The 20,804-nt window shown below is 35.8% G+C and overlaps 1 protein-coding gene across 3 annotated transcripts in view; it reads left to right on the top strand.

Moving 5' to 3' along the window:
• Nucleotides 1–20,804, top strand: part of LOC145683298 (chymotrypsin-like elastase family member 3B) — a 368,302-nt gene that overhangs the window by 165,465 nt on the left and 182,033 nt on the right. For all 3 annotated transcript variants that reach the window (XM_081754658.1, XM_081754657.1, XM_081754659.1), the window contains exon 6: nt 20,501–20,619. In XM_081754658.1, coding sequence (XP_081610784.1) covers nt 20,501–20,619 — 119 coding nt within the window. The remainder of the gene's footprint in view (nt 1–20,500; nt 20,620–20,804) is intronic.

Raw genomic sequence — 20,804 nt, 5'->3', positions numbered from 1 at the left:
CTTTTACATTTTTTATTACTTTACATATTCATTTATTACTTCTAATTTCATTTTAGATTTCTCTTCACTCTTCTGTAGAATTTCCATACCACAGTTTGATTCAACATTCCACTCAGATGTACACCAATTCTCCAAATCTGGGTTTTAGAATAGCAAGCCAGATATAAGGTTTCCAAATTTCCGAAAATTTGACAGAAATTTCCATTCGATACCATAAAGCATTTTACAGACGGTGTTAACCATCTTCAGATGTCTAAAGAGAAAGCACAACATCAATACAAGAAAATACAAAAGGCAATTTAAAAATATAAACAGTAACGTTAATTCAAGTATGATGTGGCCCCTGTAAAGGTACACAAGTTTAATTTCAGAATGAGAATAAGGTCTTCGAATTTTCGCTTTCACATGTAGATTAAGTTATTCAGATATAACATTTTATCTCTCAATTACATTTGAAATACTCTAACCCTAAGCTATTTAATGATTTACAAATGAAATCTTAATGAACATGAAATAAAATGAACATGAAACGACTATGATCACATCTAAATTTTGTATGACTTAATATCTTACACTAAAGTAATTCCAAACCTAACTCAAATCTATATAATTTTAACCTAGTATTACATTACTAATTGAAATTTAATTTCTTCGAAGCTCTATCCACATTTGTAGGATTCTCATTTTCATTTGTTCAGTTAATGTTTGCTCCATTTCTTCGTACAAAGTATTTCTTAAGATCACTGACATGAGCTCCTTAGTGTTGTTAGCATTTTTCATCTCTTAATGATACGGAAGTATGAGTTAAGAATTTCACAATTTTAAATAGACCAATCAAATGATACGTTTAACTTCTGTTTATTTTATCTTTAAGAGATGATTTTTAGTTATTTTTAACTAAGACAACATCATCTGCTATAAAATTTACATCCTTTTGGTAACCTTCAAAGAGTTTACGAAGTTTCTCCCAAGATTGTAGCATATTATTTATTGCATTTTTCCAAAGATCTTGACTATTTAAACCTTTTAGATCCGCATCCAAAATCATATCTCTACCAGGGCCATCCAGATTGTGGTACCTTTTTGTGCAATAAAGACACATACATACATATTAACAAATACTTAAGTACTTAAAGTAGTACATATTAACAAATATACACATTTTTATTGGAAAGAGCATACTTTACACTACTTCTCTGCATAATCACCAAGCATTTGTCATACCGTGTGATGAGCTTTTGTATTCCAGCGTCATAGTTCTCCACCGCCAGCGTATTCAGATACGTCGTCACGCATCGTTTAAGTTCTTCATCGCTGTCAAATCTTTTTCAATCTTTAAGCTTCATAAAGAAATGAAAATCCTAATGGGTTATACGGTGGATGGTCGAAGGTTTCCCACTTGAATTGCTGCAGAAGTTTTGTCTTTTCGCAGCTCCATGGGACCTGCCATTGTTATGAAGGAGAATGACACTTGCAGACAACAGACCTCGCCGACGATTTTGTATTGCCCCCTGTAATTTCTTTAATGTTTCACGATACGCATTAGTATTAATTGTGTGTCTACGGGCCATAAAATCAATGAGCAGTACACCTTTTCGACACCAGAAAATGGTTGTCATGAGTTTCCTGGTGGTCGGAAATGTCTTGATTTTTGGGTTTCGATGGTGAATGAGCGTGATGCCACTCCATGAACTGTCGTTTATTCTCAGGTAATGCATAACAAACCCATGTTTCGTCCCCTGTAATGATACGAATCAGGAAAGAGTCTGCTTCATGGGAATAACGTCCAAGAAACGTCAGTGCTGCAGCCATACGCTTGGCTTTGTGCTCATCTGTGAGCACGTGAGGGACCCACCTTGCACAGATGTTCGAATAATGCAGATGGTCTCTGACAATTTCATGACAAATGTTCGAGATATATTAGGAAAATGTTTACAGAGTTCATCAATTGTCAGGCGCCGACCATTCCTCACGCATTCGTCTACTGACTTCAGCAGTTCGCCTGTAATGGCAGATGGTCTCCCTGAACGCTCCTTGTCTTGTGTACTCCCCCCAGTTTGAAGTTGCGACACCAGCGTTCAACAGACGATTCGCCCATCACATTGTCTCTATACACCTCATTTAATTGGCGATGGATTTCACAAGGTCAAACGATGCGTGCATTAAGAAATTTAATCACGGCCCTCACTTCACAACTGGCGGGATTCTCAATTCGTTTAATCATTATAAACGAGCACAGACACAACCCAGGCACTGCTAGCGTCACGCAACCAGGCACAGAGCAGCCAGTCAAGCCACTGACGCGGTCTGACCTTGACCAGCGGCTCCCCGAGTCGTCAGCGCTTCATGCGGCGCAAACGGGTACCACTTTCCGGATGGCCCTTGTACATGACATCTTAAATTCCTACATTAAACTACTTTTAAACCTAACTTAAATCTGAATATTCTTAAACTAATCCTACATAACTAATTAAAGTTTAAACTCTTCTAGTTCAACTCTATATGTGTAGGATTCTCATTTTCATTTGTTCAGTTGATCTTTGCTCCATTTCTTCTTACAAAGTATGTCTTAAAATCACTTACATGAGCTCTCTTAGTATTGTTAGCAAATTTTACATTTTCTAATAATGCGGAATTATAAGTTAAGAATTTCATACTTTTATGTGGACCAAAGCAATGATACATTAAACTTTTGGTTACATTATCTTTAAGAGATAATTTCTCGTGATTTTTAACTAAGACAAGATTATCTACTACCAAATGTATATCCTTAGTTTACCGTCAAAGAGTTTTCGACGTTTCTCCCAAGATTATCCATTGCATGATCCAAAGATCTTGACTATTCAGACATTTTAGATCAGCATCCAAAATATTCCATTTGATCTCTAACGGACTTATTAACTCTCTACCGAAATATAACTCTAAAGATACATCTTTTATTCCTTCGTGCTCACACAAATTGAGATTAAACTGGAGTTCACTAATAACCTTACTCCAATTGTTTTGTTTTTCAGCAACATATGATTTCAAAGAGTATTTTCGAGTTTTTGTGAACCTTTCTCCAATGTTTGCCTCCGAATGGTAAGGGCTCAGATTTATATTCTTAATACCCAAACTATACACAAATCCCTGAAAAAATTCAGATGGAAATACTGAAGCATTATTGTTAGATATTGATTATACAAAACCATAACAGGAGAACAAATCATACAATTTGTCACAAATTATCTTTTAAAATAGCTACCTTAGTTTTTCAAGCATACAATATCTTGAACATTTATCCACTGTTAAAAGATGATAAGTATACCCTTCAGACCAAGATAAAGGCCCTTCAGTAGGGGAATCTTTTTCAGAACAATTTTATGGGTTCTCTTGAACCTAGCATTGAATTAGTCAGAATTCCAGAGCCAACTGGTCCCAAAATTTTTCTCCGTAAATCTCTTTTTAATATTTACATTATGTGTTCAGAGCCGTATTATTGGGATAGTGAAATATTTTCTTTATGCGTGTAGATTCTGGTTAGTGATTCGTATTTATATTAAGTGTAGCCTTATTTAATTGATGTCATTATGGTGTAGTAGTTGTATAGTTGTGTGAGTGAGTGGATTATTGAGGACGGTTTAGTGTTATATTTATGCAATTAATTATTTGTTTTTTTACATTTTGGACACAAACCTTAACAACAAAAATTAAATTATTCTTGCTTCAGTACGAAACTCGGTGTTCAGATAATTCACTTTCATCAGTACAAAGTTAGATTATGCATTCGCAGCGCCCTCTAGTAGGGAAAGTGCGTCTGTGCAAGCGTTAGTCAATTGTTGTCGTGGCGTTAAGGAGGCAGGTATTGCCAAAGTGAGGATATTTTGTTATATTTAGAAACAGATGATAAAAATTAGAGTAATTCTAAAATTTCAGGTTAGTAGGTTGTATTTAGACGAATCGGTATTGGCAATTGTTACCTTTTTCGAATCGAAATAATTATATAATCGTAAAATTTCAACTTCGCGTTAGAACTTTCTGGCCTTTAACACAACATCCTGGCCTCCATACTTTAGAAACTTTCCAGCATAAAAACTATTTCAGTCAGTTTATAAACAGACATTCTCTCGTCTTGTTTTATCTACCCACCTGTTAAGAATAATTAGGATTGAAGTCTAGTAAAATATGTGTATAAAATTACTGAACGAAATAGTAAACATTTCGTATTACAAAAAATTTACGTAATGTAAACACGAATTCGGTATGTTACGGATACAAGTGTTTGGGTTCATTGGAGTTTAATTTGTACTAGGCATTGGTCAATTACATTTTCTCTAATATGTTGACTTGAGTAGAGGATTTATTAAAGAGTACTGTGAATGTAGGTTAGAAGTAGTTAATATATTGAATGATAGTGGTATAAATGACTATATTAATGATTGGATGTGCTTTAATAATGAGTCGACGCGATAATAATTAAATACAATTTTAAAATGAGTCATTGTTGTTTAAGTAAGTGGTCACCCCAAAGTATACTTGTGCCAAGAGATTTTCGACACTAGAGATATACTTCTGCTATATGACCTTCTATTAAATATTTATCGTTAGATAGAAAACACTTGACCACTGGCTCGCACATTGTAATCTCACATGAAACAAGTGTTGTGTTAACATAGGCAATTGAGGTAGCCTTTTAGTAATTAATTCATAATATTTGTTTACCTGAGTTCTATTTATGAGTGACACTTGGTCTAAGAAATCGAAGCGTGACTAGATAGAAACATCTGTGTTTAAAGTCCGGAGGAATTGATTTTCTCAGCGAAATTAATTTCAAATACCGATAAACTTTCAATAGCTTATATTTACCTACGGATTAAAGTAGCTAATTTATGATAGTAATACGACCGAAGTATGTTCAATTAATCTTGAAAACTTGAATTAATGTGACTTAGTCCCCTAGGGTTTTTTAAAATTTATTTTATTTCTTTCTCAGTCGTTTGTCGAATTAAAAATTTACTAAGGTTCGCAAGTAAAGGATGGGACAAGAGTGAATAATATTGTAAGGAAATCCTTTTTAGTACAATATCTAATTCCGTACCAGAGTGTCCTTCTCCCCTCCCTCTTATTTCTTCAATTTCCTTAAATTAGTATTAGATAGGATGGACATTTACATGACACTTCCAGGTTGGCGCCCTTGTGTACTGGTAGCCACTAACAAAAATTTCGTAAACAACTTGTAGGTACAATTCATTCACATATATATTTTCTGCGCTTAATATCAAAAAACACTAATACTTAAAAGTAAAAAAAAAAAATAAATCCATCCACATGCTCACACACTTACACACAGGACAATGTTTTTGTTAAAGGAATTATTCTGACTAAAGTTTTTGAGTGCATTTATTTTGCAGAACATAGAGCAAAAAAGGAAACACTTATTCAATGGTAAATAAAGTCGAGGAGTAGACCAAAATCATTGGAATGGGACATTACAAAATTTTCAAACAAAATAACGTAGAATAAAAATACTATATATATAAAACAATAAAAGGAGAAAAATATAAATTTGCTTGCAATGGCTTCATCTCTCATATTATCATTAACTTCACTTGTTATAGCGCTCTTCACTGCACCATGTTAGGTGTCCTTGCACTAAAGTGCACGTCTCTTAATAAATTCAGTCCTTGCATAGAAATTCACATTAATCGACTCCTTGTACTACAAGAGTTGCGAGTATTAATTAAAAGGACAACTTACGTTCATGTGGTGCCTCTATTGTACCTTTCCAAAACTTTTCTGCTTGATATTTTTATACCTTATCCCGTTTTCCAGTACTTAGTACAAGTCGGTTTAATTTTCTCTAAAGTTAAATCAAACCGCTACAAATTGAAATATACTATGAAGTTTATTAGTTATCATAACGATATAATCGTTCAGTGGAATTCCAGGGACATCGGAGGGAAGTAAGTTTCAAATAATTAATAGAAAAATCTAAATTGGTTATATCAATTGGAAAGGTTATGATTAATATTTTTTAATTCAATTGTTTAGTCTCCAATCTTTTTATCTTAATTTCCGTCACACTGTGACCCAAAGATGGTCATCCTCCCTCATTTTGCCCTCATGAGAGCCGCCCTCACCCTCACCTCACCCTCGTTTTAGTAGTTGAGGGTTAGGGCGTTGGAGGGTGAGGGCGATAAAGTAATTGAGGGTGAGTGTGAGGGAGGGTGAGGGGAGGGCGTCAATGGAGGGTGTGTGAGGGAGTGCGAGTATGATGGCGTCAATGGAGGGTGAGTGTTAGGGTGTCAATGGAGGGTAAGTGTGAGGGAGGGCGAGGGTGTCAGTTGAGGGTGAGTGTGACGGAGGTGAGGGTGAGGGCGTCAATTGAAGGTGAAGGTAAGGGTTCATAAAATTAATTATCTTGCATTTCTTCATTACTGGAAAATATGTTAGAAAATGTAATGTAGAATTAATCGTCGTTCACAGAAAATCGTCATATCAATATTCCATCAGTTTCATACGCGTTTCATGCGCAAAGAGGTTTCTCATAGCTTTATTACTTTTCTATATTTATATATTTTCACTTTATAGAAATAATAATTACGAAATATATAAAAATATGTACTGCAAGTTTTTGGGTACCAAAAAATTCAAATTTTAACGAAAGTAACCCATTAAAAATACTAGAAGTTCTCAGGAATTCGTTCACAAGAGAAACTAATAAATATTCATATATTCATTCACTCTGAAATTGTAACTAAGAAAAAAGCTTTATTTCTTCTTCTAAGAAAGCTAAAAATATATATAAGAAAAGTACAAAATTGGAAGCCGCAATAAATATCTTTATATTTAATTATCAAATAGAAAGATATTCCTGCTTTTGGCTATATACGTAATTTTAGACTTCCAAACTATCCTATGCATATGAAAGGAAAGTCTTATAGAACGGCTGTGTCCGTCTGTGTGTCTGTCTGTCAACAGGTATCACATCAAAATCGGTAAGAGCTATTGACAAGCGTTTTTCAGGAATCAATTCAGCATCCCAATAATACGTTGCATCTCCTTCAACAACCTCTTACTTAACAGGTACCCTCAAATCAGTTTGGCAGTCAATCTGTTAAGCCGGAATTGGTACAAATCGGAAATTTCCGGATTATAACTAAAGACCACGAGCAAAAAAAAAAAAACGGTAATAACGATCGGCAAACGGTTTTCGGAAATAGGTAGATATGAAAGGAACCACCTTAACTACTGCATTTCTACTAAAACTGGAAGTGGTAGCATCCACTTCTACTTCAGATTTCAAAATTTATTTTCGTTAACTTAAAAGGGTAAGAGCTATCGACAAACGGTTTTCGGGAATCAATTCTGCATTGCCAGAATAGGTTCCATTTCTTTCAACAATATTACTTAAACAGGAAGTGGTACAAGTCGACCATATCTGGGTTCAACAAACATATTCATAACTCATAAACGAATATAAAACATAGCTAGCGATAAAAAGTTTTCAGAAATCGATTTAAGGTCTTAAAAGGACAAACCACCAGTACTCCTGTATTTTCACTAAAATCGGAAGTGGTATAAATTCACTACTACTTCTGGTTTCAATATTGGTTTTCCTAGACCTAAAACGGTAAATGCTACCGACAAGCGGTTTTCGGGAATCGATTCAGCATCCCAAGAATAGGTTCAATCTCTTTCGCCAATCTTCAAGTTAAACCAGAAGCTATGTTGAACCACTTCTGATTTCAACAACATTGGTCATAACTCAAAAACGGTAAGAGTTATTGAGAAACGGTTTTCGGGAAACGATTTGTCGTTCCAATAATATGTCCCATCTCCTTCAACAATCTAATATTTAAGCCGTAAGTGGTAGAAATCAACTACTTCCGGTTTCTAATGTTTCCAGTTTTACTATTGAATTTGTATCGTTTGCAAGTTTACCGTAGTTTCATAGTGTAGAACGATACTCGCTTGTTCTATCATATAATTCTTGTGTTATCAAATACTAGGTTTATTACCAGGTACTCAATAATTTTTGTATATTTTCCCATTATAGGACCTAGAGAGTCGGAAGATTAAAATTTGCTGTAATGTCATATTTCAATTCATGGATTAAATCAATATCATGGCTTAATGTGGAGTTAATCCTTGGTAGTGAATATTTGTTTAGAATGGAAAATTTTCAGAAATTGGAAGTCTTAAGTGCAAAATTTTCCACTTCACATCACTAGTTGCAAGGATGGTTTCAGTAGAGCAATGAACAATGTACGTTTAATGGACGGAACAATGTAAAGGAGATTCTTTCTTCTAGGGTAGAAAATGTTTCTTTTTTTTTTGTAGCAGTACTATACTTGAAGGAGCGCCAAGTGAACTTTGTGGTGGACAAACACCGTATGCGGTGGATTTCTCGGGGTTCTACCGTTCCCTCCCACTTTCTTCATACCACTATTTTATTCATTTCTCTTAGCCTCGAAGCATAATCGTGGGACGTTAAAGTGAGTATTTCATTTCATTTTATTTGAAGGAGCACATTTCTAACCGGCGATTATCTGAAGAAGAGATCCTTGGGTTATCCGGGTTCGATTCCGTGCCGGACATAAGTTCCGCGATAGGGAGAAAAGCTCATTTAAATATAAAATATAATTGTATTTATAATGATTTTCATATACAATTATAGTCCTAAATTTAAACAGTTCAACTTTTTTATTATTATTAAATTAAATATTTCCCTTTGTCTTTCGTGACTGGTGACTTGTTGGCAGTGGCGTCACTAGGTCTAATTTGGGGTGTTCAAGCCTCCCCAATTTCTAACAAGCCCACCTAAATTTCACTATGTTACATACTTTTAGAAAAAAAGGATACTAAGAAAACCTACTGAAATTACAGTATTGACGAATTTGCACCCAAATGCAACAGAAGGTGCACACACACCTTAACATTCAGTATCTTCACAGAGTAATTGATCGTTGATTATTAATATCCTGTTACTATATGAATAGCCCCCTTAAAATATGACCTATTTCACAGGGCAAATTTTAAATAGGTGACTTTTAAGGTTTGATTACTTTATAAGGTAATTAATATTTTGTTTTTTACTGTATTCTAATATTATTTCGTGCAAACAGGGATGCGCACGAGACAAGATTAGAGGTTGTCTCGCCTCGAAAATATGTTGCGTAACGTGATACCTCGAAAAATGTATCTTTTTCTGTTGGAAGAACCCTACCTCGTCTCGAATCTTGTTGAGTTATTTTGAGAAACAATAGCTTTAATTTAATAAAGATTAAAACAAACATGACTATGTTGCTAAAAATGTGCAAGACTAAAAGAGTAACTACAATTCTTTTGCCCCAAATGCTCGCAAATTGTGTTATGTTCTTGATTTAAAATAAACCTATAACCGGAATACCAAAAAATGGAATTTTGGAGTGTTGGGCACCTTGACCCCAAAATTGTCTTTCAGTCACTTAAAAAAAATCCTATTTACACCACTACTTGTTGGGTACAAACAGTCAATGATCGTACAGATCATGCCCATACCCATGGGCCCTGAGCTCCCCTAAAATTATGAGTTTGAGAATCAAGTTCGTAATGAAGAGTAATTGCCTTCATTCGTCCTTAAAGTTGGTTGTTTCCGAAGTATGTTCCGTCCTTCATTTATAAATAAAGTGTTACATAAAGTCATAACTTTAATATCGTCTTTCTGCATCTCCTATGTTCTTTTCACGAAAAGTTCAATGTCAACAAGCGTTTGGCAACCATTATTTTAGATTTTTTTAATCTATGTTCTCTAGCAATTGTAAATCAGACATATTGAAAGAAGGGCACGAAAAGTCAAGCTTTATTTCTAAAGAAATGAAATGAAATAAAATGAAATATCTAGTTTAACGTCCCACGATTATGCGCCAAACTAAGGGAGACGGTCATGATGACAAATGAGTGAAACTTTGCAATGAAGAAAGAGGGAGGGAACGGGAGAACCCGAGAAAAGCCACGCAGACTGTTTTCGTTCATCACAAAGCTCACTTGGCGCTAGCTGGGATCGAACCAGGGACCCCACACACCAGAGGTGAACGCTCTACCACTGAGCCACCGCGGTCCCCTTTAGTTAAAAAAGTGGATACGCATAGCCAAGGACGTAAGCAGGGGGTGGATTCCTGAGTTAAGGACCCCCCTCGAAATCCGGACTTTTTTTCAATTTAGTCTAATTTTAGGTACAAAGTTTAGTATAATTTAGCTTCAAATTGTGTTTGGACACCTCCCGAAATAAATTCTTGCGTTCGTCTCTGCGCATAGCACTCAGAGCGGAATAAGGATTTTGGGACTCTGGAGCCGACTATTTAAAAGGGCCCAATGTTACGAATAATTCCAGCACATAACTTTTCTTTGATGTTTTCCACAGCCTCATAGGCTTATCGAAACACCGAGGAGTATGCTGTAACATTTTAATGTGCTCCAAGTTTACAATAATTAGTTTAATTACATTCCATATTAACAGTTTAATGCCCATATACTTCAGTGTAACACATGAATGCCGAATACGAGCCAAATGGTCAACAGCAGAGATGGTCATCCTTCCTCATTTTTCCCTCATGAGGGCCGGCCCCACCCTCATTTTAGTATTTGATTGTGAGGGCATTCGAGGGTGAGGGTGATAAACTAATTGAGGGTGAGTGTGAGGGCGTCAATGGAGGATGAGTGTGAGGGAGAGTGAGGAGAGGGCGTCAATGGAGGGTGATGTGTGAGGGAGGGTGTGTGTGAGGACGTCAATGGAGGGTGAGTGTGAGGGAGGGTGCGGGGGGGCGTCAGTGCAGGTGAGTGTGATGGAGGGAGAGGGTGAGGGGTGTCAATTGAGCGTGAGGGTGAGGGATGGTTAGGAAAAATGACCATCTCTGCTATGACCACAATTTCACTAAGGACAAAGAGATTTTTTAGTTTCATACTGGTAAGTTTCTAAAGTATGAAGGCTAGGAAATTCCGTTGAACATTCATCACTACTATAACCTGCCCTCTAACATGCTTCATGTCGTTACATACATATAGGGTTTAGTTTGTGACACAGGGTTTATATTTCCCAACACCAAGGATTCACATGCAATATGGCATAGTGCTTCACATTCTACAACGCCATAATTTTCATAAATATGTTCCATATCAAAACTACGTGGAACATATTTATGAAAATTATGGCAAACACTCACCAGTGGGGTAGATAAAGACCCTCTATCACATTCACATATATTCTATTATGGATATTTGCTAATAAATTCATCATATTATATTTATTCTGCTTATATTTCCTTTCTCTTTTTTCACATCAATTACACCGTTTAAATAAATTTCAAGCTTCATTACTCATTGCAACACTTTAAATACAGCTACGTAGTTAAAAATCACAATAAACATATCAAAAAATAATATATTAAAGAATCCTTAAATACCCTTTAAATAAAATTACCCGAAATTTACGACAGTTATTACAGATATATTTCTAAGCTATCATGGTACTCGTGGAAATAAAAGTGAAATTAAGAAGAGTAAAAAAAAAAAAAAAAAAAAAAAAAGACGAAATTTTCTATCAACAATTGACAAGCCAGTACTCTTTAGGGGAAGAAGCGAAAAAAATTGTCTCATACCGTGCGATCGACCTCAAACAAAACTCGCCAAAATTAGTAGCATAAAGCTTCGTTGGTATTCGATAAACGCAAATAGCATTACAAGTTCTGTCTCTCAATTCCTCAATTGAATGTTCCAAGTTCTCTGCGTATGAACGATTTCAGAATGAATTATGTGAATGTAAAATCTCAAATAAAGAATAAAATAAAATAAAATGGGGGAGGGGTGGGTTGAAAAATAACACGTTCATAGAAGAGGAAGGTGCAGCAAAAAGAGAAGAACGAAAGAGATGACGGTCGTTAAGTGATAAACGAACCAAAAATGTACGGAAAGTGTCGATTTTAGGCCGATTTTTTAAATTTTATTTTTCGAAATGGGGCGAGCCTAAGTAACGTCACGCTGTGTGTCTTCTGGTCGGAAAGTTTCGCAAGTCCGTGCCCAGATCAATACATTTATAGGGAGAGAATAGTCCAGATAAATGTATTAATACTCACCCTATCTGACCCAACCAATTAGAATTACGAACGGGCTAGCCGTAAGGTGGGTCGATCGGTCTATGTTTTGTAAATTTCTAAAACAACAAAAAGCTGTTCGATATCCCAACGACAAAAGTATGAGTTGAGGTAAGAAAAGATTTTAAAGAGAGGGCACCAACCTGGAAGTGACGTGTAAGTTTCCATCCTATCTGATACTAATTTAAGGAAATTGAAGATATAAGTGAGGAGGGGACAACGACACTCTGGTACGGGATTACATATTGTACTAAAAAGGATTTATTTACAATATTATTCACTCTTGTCCCATCCTTTACTTCCGAACCTTAATAAATTTTTAATTCGACAAACGACTGAGAAAGAAAGAAAATACATTTTAAAAAATCCTAGGGGACTAAGTCACATTAATTCACATTTTGAAGATTATTTGGACATACTTCGGTCGTATTACTATCAAGAATTAGCTACTTTAATCCGTAGGTAAATAGAAGCTGTTGAAAATTTATCGGTATTTGAAATAAATTTCCCTGAGAAAATCATTTCATCGCCAACTTAAACATTTCACAGATATTTCTATGTAGTCAAGCTTCGATTTCTTAGACCAAGTGTCACTCAGAAATATATATTTTTTAAATATAACAAAAAATTCTCACAATGGCAGTACCTACCTCGTTAACGCCACGACAACAAATGACTAACGCTTGCACAGACGCTCTTTCCCTACAAGAGGGCGCTGTAAATGCATAATCTAATTTTATCAAAACTTAATAATCCGCCCAATTTTTAAAATAATTCTACTTCGTACATTAGAATGGTACAGATTTAGTACTAAAATTGTAGAAAAGTTTGACTTCAAAATGTACTAAAATAACTAGGCGAGCCTTCTTGATGTTTGGAAATGGCATAAAATGAACAAAGACTATAAAATAATACAACGATTCTTCGCTTATTTATATGGTAATCAATTTGGCATAGGTAAATTTTAAAATAAAGATTCGCACAACAAACATTTTAGATTTGCCCATCTTTGTTTATACAAAAATATACAAAATGAAAATGTCGCTACATAACTAAACAGACAATTTGCCATTTATTTATATTGAACAACATTTTGAGCTACATAAAATTCCACTTTTAAAATTAAGTGACATTTTAATAAGTTTCTCTCCTTCGTTTTATTAAAGGTACAATTTATGTTGGTGATACATACAAAAAGAGTTAAAAAAACCTCTTAGATAGTTAAAATTCATTTTCTTAAAAAAAAAAAAAGTCGTACTACAAGAATTGGTCTATATTTTTTTAAAATGACTTTCCTTCATTTATTAAAGAGGATATCATATTTGAAGACATACGAAAACTAAATGATCTCACAAAATATAAAGTGGCTCTCATTATTTAAATGATACAAAAACGGCTTTATAATTAGTACAAAAAGGTGCAATAATAATACAAAAATTTTGAGCTAGTTGAGATATTTTCTTGTAATTCATTTTTCTTGGTTGGCACAAAATATACAAAATAGTGCAAAATTCAAATTTGAAACCAATGCTCCAACTAAATTTGGAAATGATCCTTCTTACAAGCAAGGTCCACAACGAGGCAGACTCAGATCCGACTCAAACTTCGCCCACAGGACACATAATGGAAAAGAAGAAAAATGCCAAATTGAAGCGGCCCTATGCCAGAAACAACGGAATTATGCTCCCCAACATAACGCACCACGCGGCAATATGATATAAGATAAACGTCGCAAGATACCCGTTTAGGTCGAACTCGGAAAGGACGAGAAGCACCGAGATGATACCAAGATACCTGATATGGTATAACACAGACTTGGCCGCCATCTTGAAAGCCGTTATCGTGAACATATCGTAAGGTGTTGAAACGTGAAGGATGTCTTGTGAAAGATCGATGTCGGGTAGAATTAGAAACTGAAACCAATGCCCAAACTCTAATAACGTATCGAGCATGGTATTAACGTGAAGAGGAATTCATGCGAGCAGAGTATGGAAAAACAGCTGATCTTATGTTGTTAACGCGATGAAACAGAAACGGCCAAAGGAACCCAGAACACGTGGATGATGCGACAAAGAAACACACACGCACACACATAGAGAAAAACATATACATTTGAGTGGGAATGCTATATACACACACAGATATATATACATAGATACAGATATATAACATTGTACCTATTGTTGAAAATCTCGGCAGTAGTGGTTGTGAGTAAAGAAATGAGTGACACACAGCTCCCGCAAACACCAAGCACATTTGATCACAGAAAGTTCTGGGCACTCGTCTTTACAACATTCACGCTGTCGTAGATTGAAACAAAAGTCAGTTGTGTTGTACTGTAAAGCAACGTCCTCTGCTAATCCAGCTAGTTTCCACCCGCATTGATGTGTCATATGAAATCGTGGACAACATTGGTTGTGTATCAGTGAATGCAACTTAAGGACGGTGTCTCGCTGGTAAAGGTTTACGTTTGTATGGTCACGCTATGCCTCCGAAATCCGTCGTACCATGTGTTTGTACATACGGAAGTAAGACAGATCCAACGGTTGGCACTGCGAAGTAGTTTTTTCAGGTATAATATGGATGCGAATATGATCGGCGGTGAAACCACTTTCATAAAGTAGCCTTGCATATGTGTCTCTGTCCTTGTGAAGTCCATATGAATCTAGCAACAGAAGGCTTTGTGTGTTGGGAGCATCTGCTGCTACTTGTGGTATTACGCATTCTTTGATGAAAACCGAATACGCTTCCCTTGTCATTTTACCAGAAGGCGTCCATAATACCACTAAATTTGGTGCGGCAAACATATTGTCCTGAACCCTAGTACTTAAAGCTACGGGTTCCTGGAGAATGACAAAGAGTTTATCCGCCACCACCCCTGATTTCGACAGCAACGGCACCACAGTGTACGTATGCGTTGTTGCATGCACAGAATGGACACAGCCCTGAATGTACGATAGTCCTCTTCTGGCTAATGTGCGCCCACTTGTCAACTCTTTCGCAAAACCGGATTCATCAGCATTCAATATATTTCCATTCTCAAACCCCTCCATGATGGTCGTGGTTTCGTCACGCCACCCAGCAATAATCAAATCAATATCCTCCTTGTTGCGTACATACTTCATTGTGACATATGACATGATTTTAAGGCTCAGGATATTGTTTTGTTGTTTAAGTGCCCAATTCCATCTGTGACTAGCATTGAACGTACGGAGACTACACTTCAGAGCCTGCTCCTTCGCCCATAATTTAAGATCACTGTCCTGGACAATGCGGTTATCACGCACGTCGCGCAGGTATAAATTGTTGCAGCACATGTTCTGTGATTTCGCGATACACTTCGCGTTTTGTTTTCAAAACGCCTTTGTCGCGTTGTTCTTTCGATTTAGACAGTGTTCTCACCGAGGGACAGTTGCGGAATCTGTGTTTCATCGAGCGATATGAACGATGTGCGAATGTTTAACGCCCTTTGTCTTTTACGTCAAGCCAGTAGTGTAACATGTTAACTTTGTCCTCTAGCGTATAATATTTTATATTACCTTCGATTCCATTCGGCTCATAGTCACTGTCGGAAGAGAACGGTGTTGCCTGTGGTTCGGGCGAATCACTCCAAGGCAGCGTGCCACTATCCGCGGCATCCTCTTCACCTGTTTGGGCCGGACCGGGTTCGTAATCATCAATGTTGAGAGTCTCATCTACATTTACTTCTGTTACGTCGTACGTAGTTGTTCAAAAACTCCAGCATGTGTTCAGCTACTTTTCGTTCCGCCACTGTCGGTTCTGTCGATTGAACGTACCCTTGTTTTGAAAGCTCCCTTTGCATAACTAACACCACATTGAGAGGGTTCATATTGCAGATCTACACTGGCGTTTTTAGATGAAAACTGGTGCGGACACATTTACTATACAGAATATTGCGCGTTTTTACTCGAGAATGCCACAAACACACTATCACTTCTAACGGGCTAGCACCTGCTGTCACGCTCACTTCGTTTCATCTGTGCCAGTGAAACCCGGAAACACAATTCGAGTGGTCTCACTCTGTGGTAAATTCGCCCTCTCATGGGAGATTGCAAAGACTCATAGAACTCGACTCCGCAGTGCTACCTTTCACTGATATTGTGATTCTGTTTGGGATCGTCGAAAAATAAAAAATGAAATGAAATCTTTGAGCTTTACGTCCACGGTTATGCCGGTTAAGCTAAAGGAGACAGTGATGATGAGAGATGAGTGAAATGGTGGAATGAAGAAAGTGGAAGGAAACGGGAGAACCCCGAGAAAACCCACGAGCAGGGTGTTTGTCCACCACAAAGTCCACACGGCGCGAGCTGGTATCAAGCCGGGGACCCAAGCACCAGAGATGGACGCTCTACCACAGGGTCACCGCGTCTCCCGTCGAAAGACAGTGTAGCATATTGCGCAAAAGAAAAGAAACATTTGTAAAGAAATGTCAGCTAGAACATGGCTGGGCCTTATCACCCATGCATACTTTGTTTCAAATACTGTTGTTTAAAACAAACGTAGACCGAAATGTTCTTTGTTCTCACGAAACAGCAGGAAAAGTGAATAAGAAAAGTAGAAAACGTTGCCCAGGAGTGAGTTTCGATTTGAGGTAGGTCCTGCTTTTGGTAACCAATCCAATATTATTTTACCTACTCTCCCGATTGAGCTGCCTTCATGCTGTTTCACAATAGATAGCCCCTTGTAGTTCCTGTAGTCTTCAAACGGACGCTCGTATCGCGGGTACAACTGTGGTTTTTACTGTACCAAGCCAGGTCCCAATATCCTTGAAAGACATAATGCGACAATGCGGAGACACTTCCATGTACAGACACTGCTACGTTTACTTGACGCGTACCATTGCCGTGGCATGTTACCAAATGCCGTAGCGTCTTCTGTCCTTCGCATATACGTTTGTTTTACCCGAGTCTTCTACACTTTCAACATTCCAACATTTCATTCATTTCTCATAATCACCATCTCCTTTAGCCTGGTCGGCATAACCGCGGGACGTAAAACTAAAAACTTTCATTTTTTTTCTTCTACACTTCATCACTTCCTCACCATTACACATATCTTTTCCGCGATTAGATCATTCATTTTCATTTCGCATTTTACCTTACATTGATATATCACACATCCCACTTCTCATTTCAATACTTTACGGTATATCCAAGATCGTGGCTCTCAAGATGGTCGCCAAAACATTGTTATAACATATCAGGTATCTTTTTGGTATCATCCCGGTGCTTCTCGCCCTTTCCGTTTTCGACATAAACGGATATCTTGCGACGTTTACCTTGGATCATATTGTCGCGTGGTGCGTTATGTTGGGGAGCGTAACTCCGGTGTTTCTGGCATTGGGCAACTCTAATTTCGCATTTTTTTCTTTCCATTATGTGTCCTGTGGGCGAAGTTTGAGTCGGATCTGAGTGTGCCTCGTTTTGGACCTTGCTTGTTAGTTTATTTAAATATTACAAACGTTTATTTAAATGTTTTTTTTAGTTTACAAAATAATACAAAATTCAAATTATCAAAATGATGCATTTCGAATAGTCAATGTGCCTAAATTTTAAAAATGTTTCTTAGTTTATTAACTCTAAAATGTATAACGGGACAGATACTGGTCATAGTGACAAATACTCAATGCTTTCCCACATAACGGTATGTTTTTCCTGATATATATTGGATCAGATTCTGAACGTTCGAAGCTGCTTCTATTTCCACTCTTTCTGCATAAATGACATTATTAAGGGCACTGGTACATCAGTTACTCATTTTTGTTTTCAATTGCAAAACAGAAGTTAAAAAATCATGCATTGTAAAGTTAAATAGAACATATCTTTAGAAATACAATAACTAGTTAAATTTCGAAATATCCATTCTTTGCTTACTTAGGGGGCCTAAACCGCATAATTTCCTATGCAAATTTCATGGTCGTCGATTTTATCATTATGGAAAAATGATTCAAATCCTTTTAGAAAACGACCTACTATGCGGTTTCAATAAGTGTAGAAGGCCACCGCCTTTCAATGCCCTCATACCAATTATATAATAACAGATCTTTACATATTTTGTCGTTTAGGGGATTATTTGGACGGGTTAAACAAAATAGGACGTAGTCTTTTTGTAATGGGTACATAATATCCTGTATGTTGCGGTTTTTCCACATAAACTATTTGCTGTGCAAATACCGAAAACTTTAAACAATATTTTAATACGGTGTACAGTTTACGATTTCTGTAGGGTTAAATATTGGAGTTTTTACATAAAGGTTAAAAAAACATTCTGGTATATGGTAGTCAATATCCCATTGCTAAATGTGTACTCCTTCCGCATGATTTTTTTAAAATATTAAATTTTTAATAGGCGTGTCCCATATACACTATAAGAACCAGATAAAAATATATTACATTTTTAATCAGCATGTTAGAAAAATTCCACGTATCCAGTTTTATTCTAATCTTTTAGATTTTTTTCTAAAAGGCGTATCCCAGATAAACTATAAAAGCTAGGTAAAAAGAAAAATATATTCATAGTTAGCAAGTTCCATAACCACAATATACCAAGTTTTATGCGAATTTGTTAAAATTGTTATAAAGGGGCGTTTTCCACATACACTAATATAATAATCGTAATTAGGATAATCGAAAATAACTATATACCGAATTTCATACCAATCCTGTATTATAGTGTTTGCTATGCTATGCTACATAGTAGTGTCGAAAATATATCCTAACCTTAAGTAATTTCTTCAATGTTAAAAAGAGTGTAAAATGTTTTTTTTTGTGTAAGCTCTACTGTTATATAGGGGTGAGAAAAAGGCAGAGCTTTTTTCTTAATATTCTCTGTTATGATAAATAAGGGTTGAATTCATGCTTCTAGCCTTTCTTGTGTAACCTCTGCTATTTTATATAGAATTTTAAAACATAGGGTCATGAAAGAGAACGAGTTATGTGGAGTAGCAATGTCGTAAAGGATTATAGAATAAAAGCTATGGCCCAGTGGTTTACAGAAAGACTGTAGTAAGAAAGACATCTCTAGCAATACATCGGCAGGGTTAAAGTGGGCAACCTTCTTCTGTGCCATTTTCTGTGCGGAACTCTTTCATTGAGAATTGTAGACACTATAAACCCCAAGAACATATTTGTGTAGATGAACAGTTACTTCCTACTAATGTCAGATGCAAACTCATATGTCTAAAAAGCACAACAAATTTAGACTAAAATTTTGGCTGTTTGCAGATCATGATATATATAAATAGGATTTCCTACCTGGGAAAGAACCAAGAACGAATCTAGGTGAATATATTGTTCTGAAGCTAATGGAACTTTTTCTCAACCGAGTACGGAATGTTACTTGAGAACACTTTTTTACAAGTAGAAAATTAGCGGAATGTTTGAAATAGAAACAGACGACCTTGGTATTATGCGTCCAAATAGAAGAGAAATTCCGAATTTGTGCTTGAACCAAAGAGTAAAGGATATGTTCAGTACAGATTTATATGAAGATCAATTAGAAAATACAATAACAGTATACAAATGGAAACGCGAGAAGAGTGTTGCTGTTTTGATTAAATGCATAAGTGTGTGACAATTTCAACAGGTAGAAAGAAAAAACCCAAGACAGTAATCTATTATAATAACACGAAATAGTTTGTTGATGTAATCGAACAAATGGCAAAGAAATACACAGTAAAATCTAAGAATAGGATGTGGCCGATACATGTTTTCTTTAGTGTTCTGGACGCATAATGTTCACTTTGACACTGGCAAGAAAAAGAAATGGGAATAGTTGTATACGTTTAAATGTTCTTATAATTGCATATATAACACACTTTGAAGTTAAGTTGATAATATATCTTTGCGCAAGTAAGTGGAATGGAAAGATGTGCTTGATTAGATATTTTAATAAGCAGCCATGAATCGTGAACTAATTATATTTCTTTATTATACTTGTAGCTGTTTAGGCTAGTGGACTGATTTTAAACTCGTCCTAGTTTGCTCGAGTGTTAATTATTAGTTATAGTTTCAAGAATAACAATTACTTATAGAACTGTCAGTTATAAAACATCAAAGTCGTCAGACGAATAAAGTACAATCAATATTATAGTTTCTAAGTTTCAGATGAAGTCTAAAGTTGTATCTCATGGTTTCTTTTGTTTATTTACTATGTATTTCATAAGTTTTTAAATATAACAAATGTGCTGTTATTACACAAATACAGTAAATACACCATTTGGAAACATCTTAAAAATGAATATCAAATTATACAAACATTACTATTTTAACTTAAATATTTTACAAATGTTTACAGGCGAAAATTTAAGTAGCTTACTAGTACCAATTATAAAAAATAATGTTACTACACAATAGTTATTTTTCTTACAGTATTGGTCACCTGGCAGTGTATGACTACGCATTAATCAAATTACTATACCCAGCTAATTTGACATGGGCCGTAAAGCCTTTCCCAATTGAAAAAATTCCAATCCAGCTTCCAGAACCTGGTAAGAATTGCAATTTTTACTTAAAAGATTTCACACAGTAACAACTTAAAGTGATGTCAAACACGCTATTCACTGAAAGTATTAGTTTAGATTATTTACAATAACCAATAATTAAATAATAATAATAATTGATTGATTGATTTTCGTCTTTTCGTTATGTATTGAATAGCTATTTTGCATAGCGA

This window comes from Thermobia domestica, chromosome 4, assembly GCF_964235325.1.
Source record: "Thermobia domestica chromosome 4, izTheDome1.hap1.1, whole genome shotgun sequence".
Taxonomy (NCBI): Eukaryota; Metazoa; Arthropoda; class Insecta; order Zygentoma; family Lepismatidae; genus Thermobia; species Thermobia domestica.
Note: the sequence above shows the minus strand (reverse complement) of the source record. Positions and strands in the feature narration are given on the sequence as shown.